The 12,212-nt window shown below is 45.4% G+C and overlaps 1 protein-coding gene across 1 annotated transcript in view; it reads right to left on the bottom strand.

Moving 5' to 3' along the window:
* KIFAP3 (kinesin associated protein 3) overlaps positions 1-12,212 on the bottom strand; it is a 100,645-nt gene that overhangs the window by 22,004 nt on the left and 66,429 nt on the right. Inside the window, exon 16 of the mRNA XM_075286728.1 lies at positions 484-582. Within this exon, the coding sequence (XP_075142829.1) occupies positions 484-582 (99 nt within the window). The remainder of the gene's footprint in view (positions 1-483; positions 583-12,212) is intronic.

Raw genomic sequence — 12,212 nt, 5'->3', positions numbered from 1 at the left:
GCATGGTGGGCGTGCATTCAGGGTCCGACGTCATCTTCAGCCACGCCTCCTCTTCCAGCGATGTCTTCGGATCCCGTCTTCCCCCGACGCTTGCGAAATGCCATTGATAAAAAATGGCGTGGGTGCATGTGCAGTAGCAGCAGTAGTAGCAGGGGTAGTTTAATATAACTTTAGCAGTGCCTGAATAGCCTTTTTAAAGGCTATTCACGCATATGTGGGGTTCTATCAGCATGATTTTGCTGATAGAGCCCCTTTAAACAATATATACAGAAACAGCCAAGTGGCACTGCTCTATGCCTTTTCAGTTACTCCTATTAAAGTGAATGAGTGCTTCTTTCTGACTCAAATAGAAAATTGAGGTCTATTGTAAATGTCTTACATTAGTTAGCTTTTTATGCAGGTACATTCTTGTCATATGCATACTTATAAGAAGTAACCATAGCAAATCTGTTGCCTACTTGAAGAATTTTGAAAAAAGGATACGTGTTTCTTTTATTATGACATCCCTTGTTGCTTGATGGAAAACCATTTGGTAAAAGACATAGACAATTTGGCATACAAACTCATCATCTTCTTGCTGAGCTAAAAGAAAAATATCATATTGTGAGTCATCATTATCATCAGTAAGAACTAAAGTACCCCATGAAACTCTATATATACATGTGGACAAAATTGTTGGTACCTCTCGTTTAATGAAAGAAAAACCCACTATGGTCACAGAAATAACTTGAATCTAACAAACTGGAATTTGCCAAACTACATGTTGACAAGCCAAAAAGCTTCTGGGAGAATGTCCTATGGACAGATGAGACAAAAATCGAACTTTTTAGCAAGGCACATCAACTCTATGTTCACAGATGGAAAAATGAAGCATATCTTGAAAAGAACACTGTCCCTACTGTGAAACATGGAGGAGGCTCTGTTATGTTCTGGAGCTGCTTAGCTGCATCTGGCACAGGGTGTCTTGAATCTGTGCAGGGTACAATGAAATCTCAAGACTATCTAGGAATTCTAGAGAGAAATGTGTTGCCCAGTGTCAGAAAGCTTGGTCTCAGTCGCAGGTCATGGATCTTGGAACAGGATAATGACCCAAAACACACAGCTAAAAACACCCTAGAATGGCTAAGAGGAAAACATTGGACTATTCTGAAGTAGCCTTCTATGAGCCCTGATCTAAATTCTATTGAGCATCTTTGAGAGGAGCTGAAATATGTCGTCTGGAAAAGGCCCGCTTCAAGCCTGAGACAACTGGAGAAGTTGGCTCATAAGAAGTGGGCCAAAATACATATTGAGAGGTGCAGAAGTCTCATTGACAGTAACAGGAATGGTTTGATTGCAGTGATGGCCTCAAAAGATTGTGGAACATAATATTAAGTTAAGGGAACCATCATTTCTGTCCAGGCCTGTTTCATGAGTTTTATTTTTTTTATATTCTGTTGAAGCAAAAAGCAATGTCTGACTTTCATTTGTTCATTTTGATAGAATTTTTATTTATTATTAGAGATGAGCGAACACTAAAATGTTCGAGGTTCGAAATTCGAATCGAACAGCCGCTCACTGTTCGTGTGTTCGAACGGGTTTCGAACCCCATTATAGTCTATGGGGAACATATACTCGTTAAGGGGGAAACCCAAATCCGTGTCTGGAGGGTCACCAAGTCCACTATGACACCACAGGAAATGATGCCAACACCTCTGGAATGACACTGGGACAGCAGGGGAAGCATGTCTGGGGGCATCTAACACACCAAAGACCCTCTATTACCCCAACATCACAGCCTAACAACTACACACTTTACACACTCAATACCACCTCTCTGACAGTAGGAAAACACCTTGAAACATGTGCACTTGCAGTGAGGAGAGCTTGTCACCAGCAGTGAATTTGGCCCTTGTAGTAAGTTGAGGTTGGCACCAACATTTGTTTTGAAAATCAGGGTGGATTGAGCCTCTAACCAGCAGAGTTTGGGCAAATTCATGGTGGAGGGAGCCTCTAAAAACCCCAGTTTGGACCAATTCATGGTGGAGGGAGCCTCTAAAAACCCCAGTTTGGACCAATTCATGGTGGAGGGAGCCTCTAAAAAACCCAGTTTGGACCAATTCATGGTGGAGGGAGCCTCTAAACAGCCCAGTTTGGACCAATTCATGGTGGAGGGAGCCTCTAAACAGCCCAGTTTGGGCAAATTCATGGTGGAGGGAGCCTCTAACCAGCCCAGTTTGGGCAAATTCATGGTGGAGGGAGCCTCTAAAAACCCCCGTTTGGACCAATTCATGGTGGAGGGAGCCTCTAAACAGCCCAGTTTGGGCAAATTCATGGTGGAGGGAGCCTCTAACCAGCCCAGTTTGGACCAATTCATGGTGGAGGGAGCCTCTAAAAACCCCAGTTTGGACCAATTCATGGTGGAGGGAGCCTCTAAAAACCCCAGTTTGGACCAATTCATGGTGGAGGGAGCCTCTAAAAACCCCAGTTTGGACCAATTCATGCTGGAGGGAGCCTCTAAACAGCCCAGTTTGGGCAAATTCATGGTGGAGGGAGCCTCTAAAAACCCCAGTTTGGACCAATTCATGGTGGAGGGAGCCTCTAAAAACCCCAATTTGGACCAATTCATGGTGGAGGGAGCCTCTAAACAGCCCAGTTTGGGCAAATTCACGGTGGACGGAGCCTCTAAAAACCCCAGTTTGGACCAATTCATGGTGGAGGGAGCCTCTAAAAACCCCAGTTTGGACCAATTCATGGTGGAGGGAGCCTCTAAAAACCCAGTTTGGACCAATTCATGGTGGAGGGAGCCTCTAAACAGCCCAGTTTGGGCAAATTCATGGTGGAGGGAGCCTCTAAAAACCCCAGTTTGGACCAATTCATGGTGGAGGGAGCCTCTAAAAACCCCAGTTTGGACCAATTCATGGTGGAGGGAGCCTCTAAAAAACCCCAGTTTGGACCAATTCATGGTGGAGGGAGCCTCTAAACAGCCCAGTTTGGACCAATTCATGGTGGAGGGAGCCTCTAAAAACCCCAATTTGGACCAATTCATGGTGGAGGGAGCCTCTAACCAGCCCAGTTTGGACCAATTCATGGTGGAGGGAGCCTCTAACCAGCCCAGTTTGGGCAAATTCATGGTGGAGGGAGCCTCTAAAAACCCCAATTTGGACCAATTCATGGTGGAGGGAGCCTCTAAACAGCCCAGTTTTGGCAAATTCATGGTGGAGGGAGCCTCTAAAAACCCCAGTTTGGACCAATTCATGGTGGAGGGAGCCTCTAACCAGCCCAGTTTGGGCAAATTCATGGTGGAGGGAGCCTCTAACCAGCAGAGTTGTGGGAAAGCAGGGTGGAGGGAGCCTCTAACCAGCAGAGTTGGTGGAAATCAGGGTGGAGGGAGCCTCTAACCAGCAGAGTTGGGGGAAATCATGTTGGAGGGAGCCTAGTATTAGCAGAATTGTGCAACGCTTATGGTGGATGAGTATGAGGATGCGGAGGAATTGGAGAGGTTGAGTACAGACATGGAGTTTCATGTTGGGGTGCTTTACACAGGTGGGCACAAAAATGAAGGCTCTATCCAGTGGTGGTTCATTTTTATCAAAGTGAGCCGGTCGGCACTCTCAGCTGACAGACGGGTGCGCTTGTCAGTGATGATGCCACCGGCTGCACTGAACACCCTCTCAGATAGGACGCTGGCGGCAGGACAGGACAGCACCTCCAAGGCATATAGGGCAAGTTCAAGCCACAGGTCCAACTTCGACACCCAATACGTGTAGGGCGCAGAGGGGTCGGAGAGGACAGGGCTGTGGTCGGAAAGGTATTCCCGCAACATGCGCCTATACTTCTCACGCCTGGTGACACTAGGACCCTCTGTGGCGGCACTTTGGCGAGGGGGTGCCATCAAGGTGTCCCAGACCTTAGACAGTGTGCCCCTCGTTTGTGTGGACCGGTGAGAACTTGGTCGCCTACTGGAGGAACTGTCCTCCCTGCCGCCAACGTCACATGCTGGAAACATCTCCATCATATTCTGCACCAATTGCCTGTGGCAAGCATTGATGCGATTGGCCCTCCCCTCTACCGGAATAAAAGACGAGATGTTGTTTTTATACCGGGGGTCAAGGATAGCAAAGATCCAGTACTGGTTGTTCTCCATGATTTTGACAATACGCTTGTCGGTTGTAAAGCACCCCAACATGAACTCAGCCATGTCTGCCACAGTGTTAGTTGGCATGACTCCTCTGGCCCCACCGGAAAGTTCAATCTCCATTTCCTCCTCATCCTCCATGTCTACCCATCCGCGCTGCAACAATGGGACGATTCGAAGTTGCCCGGAAGCCTCCTGTATCACCATCACATCATCGGACAACTCTTCTTCCTCCTCCTCCTCCTCCTCCTCCATTAAACGCGATGAAGCGGACAGATGTGTGGACCTACTCTCCAGCTGTGACGGATCGGATGCTATCCCTGACTCCTCTGTGTGATCTGAGTTATCCCTGATGTCAATCAGGGATTCTCTCAGAACACACAAGAGCGGGATTGTAAGGCTCACCATCGCATCCTCAGAGCTCACCCTCCTTGTGGACTCCTCAAACACCCGTAGGATGTCACAAAGGTCTCTCATCCATGGCCACTCATGGATGAGAAACTGAGGCAGCTGACTTTGTGGCACCCTAGGGTTTTGTAGCTGGTATTCCATCAAAGGTCTCTGCTGCTCAACCACTCTATTCAACATCTGAAACGTTGAGTTCCAGCGTGTGGGGACGTCGCACAAAAGCCGGTGTTGTGGCACATGCAGGCGTTGCTGGAGAGATTTTAAGCTAGCAGCGGCTACTATCGACTTGCGAAAGTGGGCGCACATGCGCCGCACTTTCACCAGTAGCTCTGGAACATTGGGGTAGCTCTTTAGGAAACGTTGCACCACTAGGTTGAAGACGTGGGCCAGGCATGGAACATGTTGGAGTCCGGCAAGCTCCAGAGCTGCTACCAGGTTCCGGCCGTTATCACAAACGACCATGCCTGGGCCCAGGTGCAGCGGCTCAAACCATATTGCCGTCTCATCGAGGAGGGCATCCCTCACCTCGGAGGCAGTGTGCTGTCTGTCCCCCAAGCTGATCAGCTTCAGCACAGCCTGCTGACGTCTACCAACGCCAGTGCTGCAACGTTTCCAACTCGTAGCTGGGGTCAATCTAACAGCGGAGGAGGAGGCGGTGGCGGAGGAGGAGGCGGTGGCGGAGGAGGAGGCGGTAGAGGAGGAGGAGGAGGGGGGTGTTCTTCTCGTGTCCCTGCCAGGAATGTTAGGCGGGGAGACGAGGTACACCGGGCCAGTTTGGGAAGCAGTCCCAGCCTCAACTACATTCACCCAGTGTGCCGTCAGTGAAATGTAGCGTCCCTGTCCGCATGCACTTGTCCACGCGTCGGTGGTCAAGTGGACCTTTGTGCAAAGCGCGGAACTAAGGGCCCGCCTGATGTTGAGTGACACGTGCTGGTGCAAGGCGGGGACGGCACAGCGGGAGAAGTAGTGACGGCTACGGACGGCATAGCGAGGTGCCGCAATTGCCATCAGGTCCAGGAAGGCGGGAGTTTCAACAAGCCGGAACGCCAACATCTCCTGGGCCAGCAGTTTAGCGATGTTGGCGTTCAAGGCTTGCGCGTGTGGGTGGTTAGCAGTGTATTTCTGCCGCCGCTCCAATGTCTGAGAGATGGTGGGTTGTTGTAAAGAAGCGCCTGATGGTGCCTTTGATGGTGCAGGAGAAGGAGATAAGACAGGAACAGGGGAGGATGAGGGAGAAGTCAACAAAGTGGTGGAGGCAGATGAAGTGGTGTCCTGGCTCGTCCTCTGGAGTGCATCGCCAGCACAGTTAGCAGTGGCAGTGGCAGAGGCAGTGGCAGAGGCAGTGGCAGTGGCGTGAACGGCAGGCGGCCTTTGTCCTGCCGTTGCTGCCTGCCACTGATTCCAGTGCTTGGATTCCAAATGACGGCGCATTGAAGTGGTGGACAGGTTGCTCTTCTCAGAGCCCCTAATCAATTTCGAGAGGCAAATTGTGCAGACAACACTATATCTGTCCTCGGCGCATTCCTTGAAAAAACTCCACACCTTCGAGAGGTGGGAGTTTTTCGGGGCTGGGTACGAACTGGAACATCTTGGGAGATTCCGGGTGTGGCCTGGCTTCGCCTAAGCTGCTGACCTCTGCCTCTGCCTCTAGCTACCCTTTTTGGTGCTGCACTTGCCTCAACATCCACACTACTTTCCCCGCTTGACATCCCCCCTGTCCAGGTCGGGTCAGTGTCCTCATCATCCACCACTTCCTCTTCCAACTCCTGTCTCATCTCCTCCTCCAACACAATGCGCCGGTCAACTGGATGCCCTGACGGCAACTGCGTCACATCATCGTCGATGAGGGTGGGTTGCTGGTCATCCACCACCAAATCGAACGGAGATGGAGGAGACTCTAGTGTTTGAGCATCTGGACACAGATGCTCCTCTGTTAGGTTCGTGGAATCGTGACGTGGAGAGGCAGGTTGAGGGACAATGAAAGGAGCGGAGAACAGCTCTGGGGAGCAGGGACAGTTGGGGTTATTGTTCTGTGAAGCTTGGGAATTTTGGGAGGAAGGAGGACAAGACTGTTGGGTAATAGGAGGAGAGGAGGCAGAGTCTGACTGGCTGCTGGACAATGTGCTGTAAGCGTTCTCTGACAGCCATTGCAAGACCTGTTCCTGGTTCTCGGGCCTACTAAGGTTTGTACCCTGCAGTTTAGTTAATGTGGCAAGCAACCCTGGCACTGTGGAGTGGCGCAATGCTTGCTGCCCCACAGGAGTAGGCACGGGACGCCCTGTGGCTTCACTGCTACCTTGCTCCCCAGAACCATTCCCCCGACCTCGCCCACGGCCTCGTCCACGTCCCTTTCCGGGAGCCTTGCGCATTTTGAATTCCCAGTTAGAAATTGGCACTATATACCAGTAGCAAAAATTGTGGGTGCACGTAACCCCAATATATTCTTTGAATTCCCAGTCAGACAATGGCACTATATACCAGTAGCAAGAAATGAGGGTATTTATAACCCCAATATATTCTTTGAATTACCAGTCAGAAACTGGCACTATATGGCAGTAGCAAGAAATGAGGGTATTTATAACCCCAATATATTCTTTGAATTCCCAGTCAGACAATGGCACTGTATACCAGTAGTAAAAATTGTGGGTGCACGTAACCCCAATATATTCTTTGAATTACCAGTCAGAAACTGGCACTATATGGCAGTAGCAAGAAATGAGGGTATTTGTAACCCCAATATATTCTTTGAATTCCCAGTCAGAAACTGGCACTGTATACCAGTAGTAAAAATTGTGGGTGCACGTAACCCCAATATATTCTTTGAATTCCCAGTCAGAAACTGGCACTATATGGCAGTAGCAAGAAATGAGGGTATTTATAACCCCAATATATTCTTTGAATTCCCAGTCAGAAACTGGCACTGTATACCAGTAGTAAAAATTGTGGGTGCACGTAACCCCAATATATTCTTTGAATTCCCAGTCAGACAATGGCACTATATACCAGTAGCAAGAAATGAGGGTATTTATAACCCCAATATATTCTTTGAATTACCAGTCAGAAACTGGCACTATATGGCAGTAGCAAGAAATGAGGGTATTTGTAACCCCAATATATTCTTTGAATTCCCAGTCAGAAACTGGCACTGTATACCAGTAGTAAAAATTGTGGGTGCACGTAACCCCAATATATTCTTTGAATTACCAGTCAGAAACTGGCACTATATGGCAGTAGCAAGAAATGAGGGTATTTGTAACCCCAATATATTCTTTGAATTCCCAGTCAGAAACTGGCACTGTATACCAGTAGTAAAAATTGTGGGTGCACGTAACCCCAATATATTCTTTGAATTCCCAGTCAGACAATGGCACTATATACCAGTAGCAAGAAATGAGGGTATTTATAACCCCAATATATTCTTTGAATTCCCAGTCAGACAATGGCACTGTATACCAGTAGTAAAAATTGTGGGTGCACGTAACCCCAATATATTCTTTGAATTCCCAGTCAGAAACTGGCACTATATGGCAGTAGCAAGAAATGAGGGTATTTATAACCCCAATATATTCTTTGAATTCCCAGTCAGACAATGGCACTGTATACCAGTAGTAAAAATTGTGGGTGCACGTAACCCCAATATATTCTTTGAATTACCAGTCAGAAACTGGCACTATATGGCAGTAGCAAGAAATGAGGGTATTTGTAACCCCAATATATTCTTTGAATTCCCAGTCAGAAACTGGCACTGTATACCAGTAGTAAAAATTGTGGGTGCACGTAACCCCAATATATTCTTTGAATTCCCAGTCAGACAATGGCACTATATACCAGTAGCAAGAAATGAGGGTATTTATAACCCCAATATATTCTTTGAATTCCCAGTCAGAAACTGGCACTATATGGCAGTAGCAAGAAATGAGGGTATTTATAACCCCAATATATTCTTTGAATTCCCAGTCAGACAATGGCACTGTATACCAGTAGTAAAAATTGTGGGTGCACGTAACCCCAATATATTCTTTGAATTACCAGTCAGAAACTGGCACTATATGGCAGTAGCAAGAAATGAGGGTATTTGTAACCCCAATATATTCTTTGAATTCCCAGTCAGAAACTGGCACTGTATACCAGTAGTAAAAATTGTGGGTGCACGTAACCCCAATATATTCTTTGAATTCCCAGTCAGACAATGGCACTATATACCAGTAGCAAGAAATGAGGGTATTTATAACCCCAATATATTCTTTGAATTCCCAGTCAGAAACTGGCACTATATGGCAGTAGCAAGAAATGAGGGTATTTATAACCCCAATATATTCTTTGAATTCCCAGTCAGACAATGGCACTGTATACCAGTAGTAAAAATTGTGGGTGCACGTAACCCCAATATATTCTTTGAATTACCAGTCAGAAACTGGCACTATATGGCAGTAGCAAGAAATGAGGGTATTTATAACCCCAATATATTCTTTGAATTCCCAGTCAGAAACTGGCACTGTATACCAGTAGTAAAAATTGTGGGTGCACGTAACCCCAATATATTCTTTGAATTCCCAGTCAGACAATGGCACTATATACCAGTAGCAAGAAATGAGGGTATTTATAACCCCAATATATTCTTTGAATTACCAGTCAGAAACTGGCACTATATGGCAGTAGCAAGAAATGAGGGTATTTGTAACCCCAATATATTCTTTGAATTCCCAGTCAGAAACTGGCACTGTATACCAGTAGTAAAAATTGTGGGTGCACGTAACCCCAATATATTCTTTGAATTACCAGTCAGAAACTGGCACTATATGGCAGTAGCAAGAAATGAGGGTATTTGTAACCCCAATATATTCTTTGAATTCCCAGTCAGAAACTGGCACTGTATACCAGTAGTAAAAATTGTGGGTGCACGTAACCCCAATATATTCTTTGAATTCCCAGTCAGACAATGGCACTATATACCAGTAGCAAGAAATGAGGGTATTTATAACCCCAATATATTCTTTGAATTCCCAGTCAGACAATGGCACTGTATACCAGTAGTAAAAATTGTGGGTGCACGTAACCCCAATATATTCTTTGAATTCCCAGTCAGAAACTGGCACTATATGGCAGTAGCAAGAAATGAGGGTATTTATAACCCCAATATATTCTTTGAATTCCCAGTCAGACAATGGCACTGTATACCAGTAGTAAAAATTGTGGGTGCACGTAACCCCAATATATTCTTTGAATTACCAGTCAGAAACTGGCACTATATGGCAGTAGCAAGAAATGAGGGTATTTGTAACCCCAATATATTCTTTGAATTCCCAGTCAGAAACTGGCACTGTATACCAGTAGTAAAAATTGTGGGTGCACGTAACCCCAATATATTCTTTGAATTCCCAGTCAGACAATGGCACTATATACCAGTAGCAAGAAATGAGGGTATTTATAACCCCAATATATTCTTTGAATTCCCAGTCAGAAACTGGCACTATATGGCAGTAGCAAGAAATGAGGGTATTTATAACCCCAATATATTCTTTGAATTCCCAGTCAGACAATGGCACTGTATACCAGTAGTAAAAATTGTGGGTGCACGTAACCCCAATATATTCTTTGAATTACCAGTCAGAAACTGGCACTATATGGCAGTAGCAAGAAATGAGGGTATGTGTAACCCCAATATATTCTTTGAATTCCCAGTCAGAAACTGGCACTGTATACCAGTAGTAAAAATTGTGGGTGCACGTAACTCCAATATATTCTTTGAATTCCCAGTCAGACAATGGCACTATATACCAGTAGCAAGAAATGAGGGTATTTATAACCCCAATATATTCTTTGAATTACCAGTCAGAAACTGGCACTATATGGCAGTAGCAAGAAATGAGGGTATGTGTAACCCCAATATATTCTTTGAATTCCCAGTCAGAAACTGGCACTGTATACCAGTAGTAAAAATTGTGGGTGCACGTAACCCCAATATATTCTTTGAATTCCCAGTCAGACAATGGCACTATATACCAGTAGCAAGAAATGAGGGTATTTATAACCCCAATATATTCTTTGAATTACCAGTCAGAAACTGGCACTATATGGCAGTAGCAAGAAATGAGGGTATTTGTAACCCCAATATATTCTTTGAATTCCCAGTGAGAAACTGGCACTGTATACCAGTAGTAAAAATTGTGGGTGCACGTAACCCCAATATATTCTTTGAATTACCAGTCAGAAACTGGCACTATATGGCAGTAGCAAGAAATGAGGGTATTTGTAACCCCAATATATTCTTTGAATTCCCAGTCAGAAACTGGCACTGTATACCAGTAGTAAAAATTGTGGGTGCACGTAACCCCAATATATTCTTTGAATTCCCAGTCAGACAATGGCACTATATACCAGTAGCAAGAAATGAGGGTATTTATAACCCCAATATATTCTTTGAATTCCCAGTCAGACAATGGCACTGTATACCAGTAGTAAAAATTGTGGGTGCACGTAACCCCAATATATTCTTTGAATTCCCAGTCAGAAACTGGCACTATATGGCAGTAGCAAGAAATGAGGGTATTTATAACCCCAATATATTCTTTGAATTCCCAGTCAGACAATGGCACTGTATACCAGTAGTAAAAATTGTGGGTGCACGTAACCCCAATATATTCTTTGAATTACCAGTCAGAAACTGGCACTATATGGCAGTAGCAAGAAATGAGGGTATTTGTAACCCCAATATATTCTTTGAATTCCCAGTCAGAAACTGGCACTGTATACCAGTAGTAAAAATTGTGGGTGCACGTAACCCCAATATATTCTTTGAATTCCCAGTCAGACAATGGCACTATATACCAGTAGCAAGAAATGAGGGTATTTATAACCCCAATATATTCTTTGAATTCCCAGTCAGACAATGGCACTGTATACCAGTAGTAAAAATTGTGGGTGCACGTAACCCCAATATATTCTTTGAATTCCCAGTCAGAAACTGGCACTATATGGCAGTAGCAAGAAATGAGGGTATTTATAACCCCAATATATTCTTTGAATTCCCAGTCAGACAATGGCACTGTATACCAGTAGTAAAAATTGTGGGTGCACGTAACCCCAATATATTCTTTGAATTACCAGTCAGAAACTGGCACTATATGGCAGTAGCAAGAAATGAGGGTATTTGTAACCCCAATATATTCTTTGAATTCCCAGTCAGAAACTGGCACTGTATACCAGTAGTAAAAATTGTGGGTGCACGTAACCCCAATATATTCTTTGAATTCCCAGTCAGACAATGGCACTATATACCAGTAGCAAGAAATGAGGGTATTTATAACCCCAATATATTCTTTGAATTACCAGTCAGAAACTGGCACTATATGGCAGTAGCAAGAAATGAGGGTATTTATAACCCCAATATATTCTTTGAATTCCCAGTCAGAAACTGGCACTGTATACCAGTAGTAAAAATTGTGGGTGCACGTAACCCCAATATATTCTTTGAATTCCCAGTCAGACAATGGCACTATATGGCAGTAGCAAAAATAGTGGGTGTATATAGCCCCAATTCTATTGCTAGGGGACTTGCAGGGTATTTCTGGGGTGAAGGTGGGGGGGCACACCGTTGGAACGGGTATCGGGGGTATATATCGGGTATACGGGAATACACTGACAGTGTATTCCATTCAGGATCCTGGGAAAGCTGGGTTGCGGCGAT

Source organism: Leptodactylus fuscus, chromosome 9, assembly GCF_031893055.1.
Source record: "Leptodactylus fuscus isolate aLepFus1 chromosome 9, aLepFus1.hap2, whole genome shotgun sequence".
Taxonomy (NCBI): Eukaryota; Metazoa; Chordata; class Amphibia; order Anura; family Leptodactylidae; genus Leptodactylus; species Leptodactylus fuscus.
This window is presented reverse-complemented; position numbering and strand designations above follow the sequence as displayed.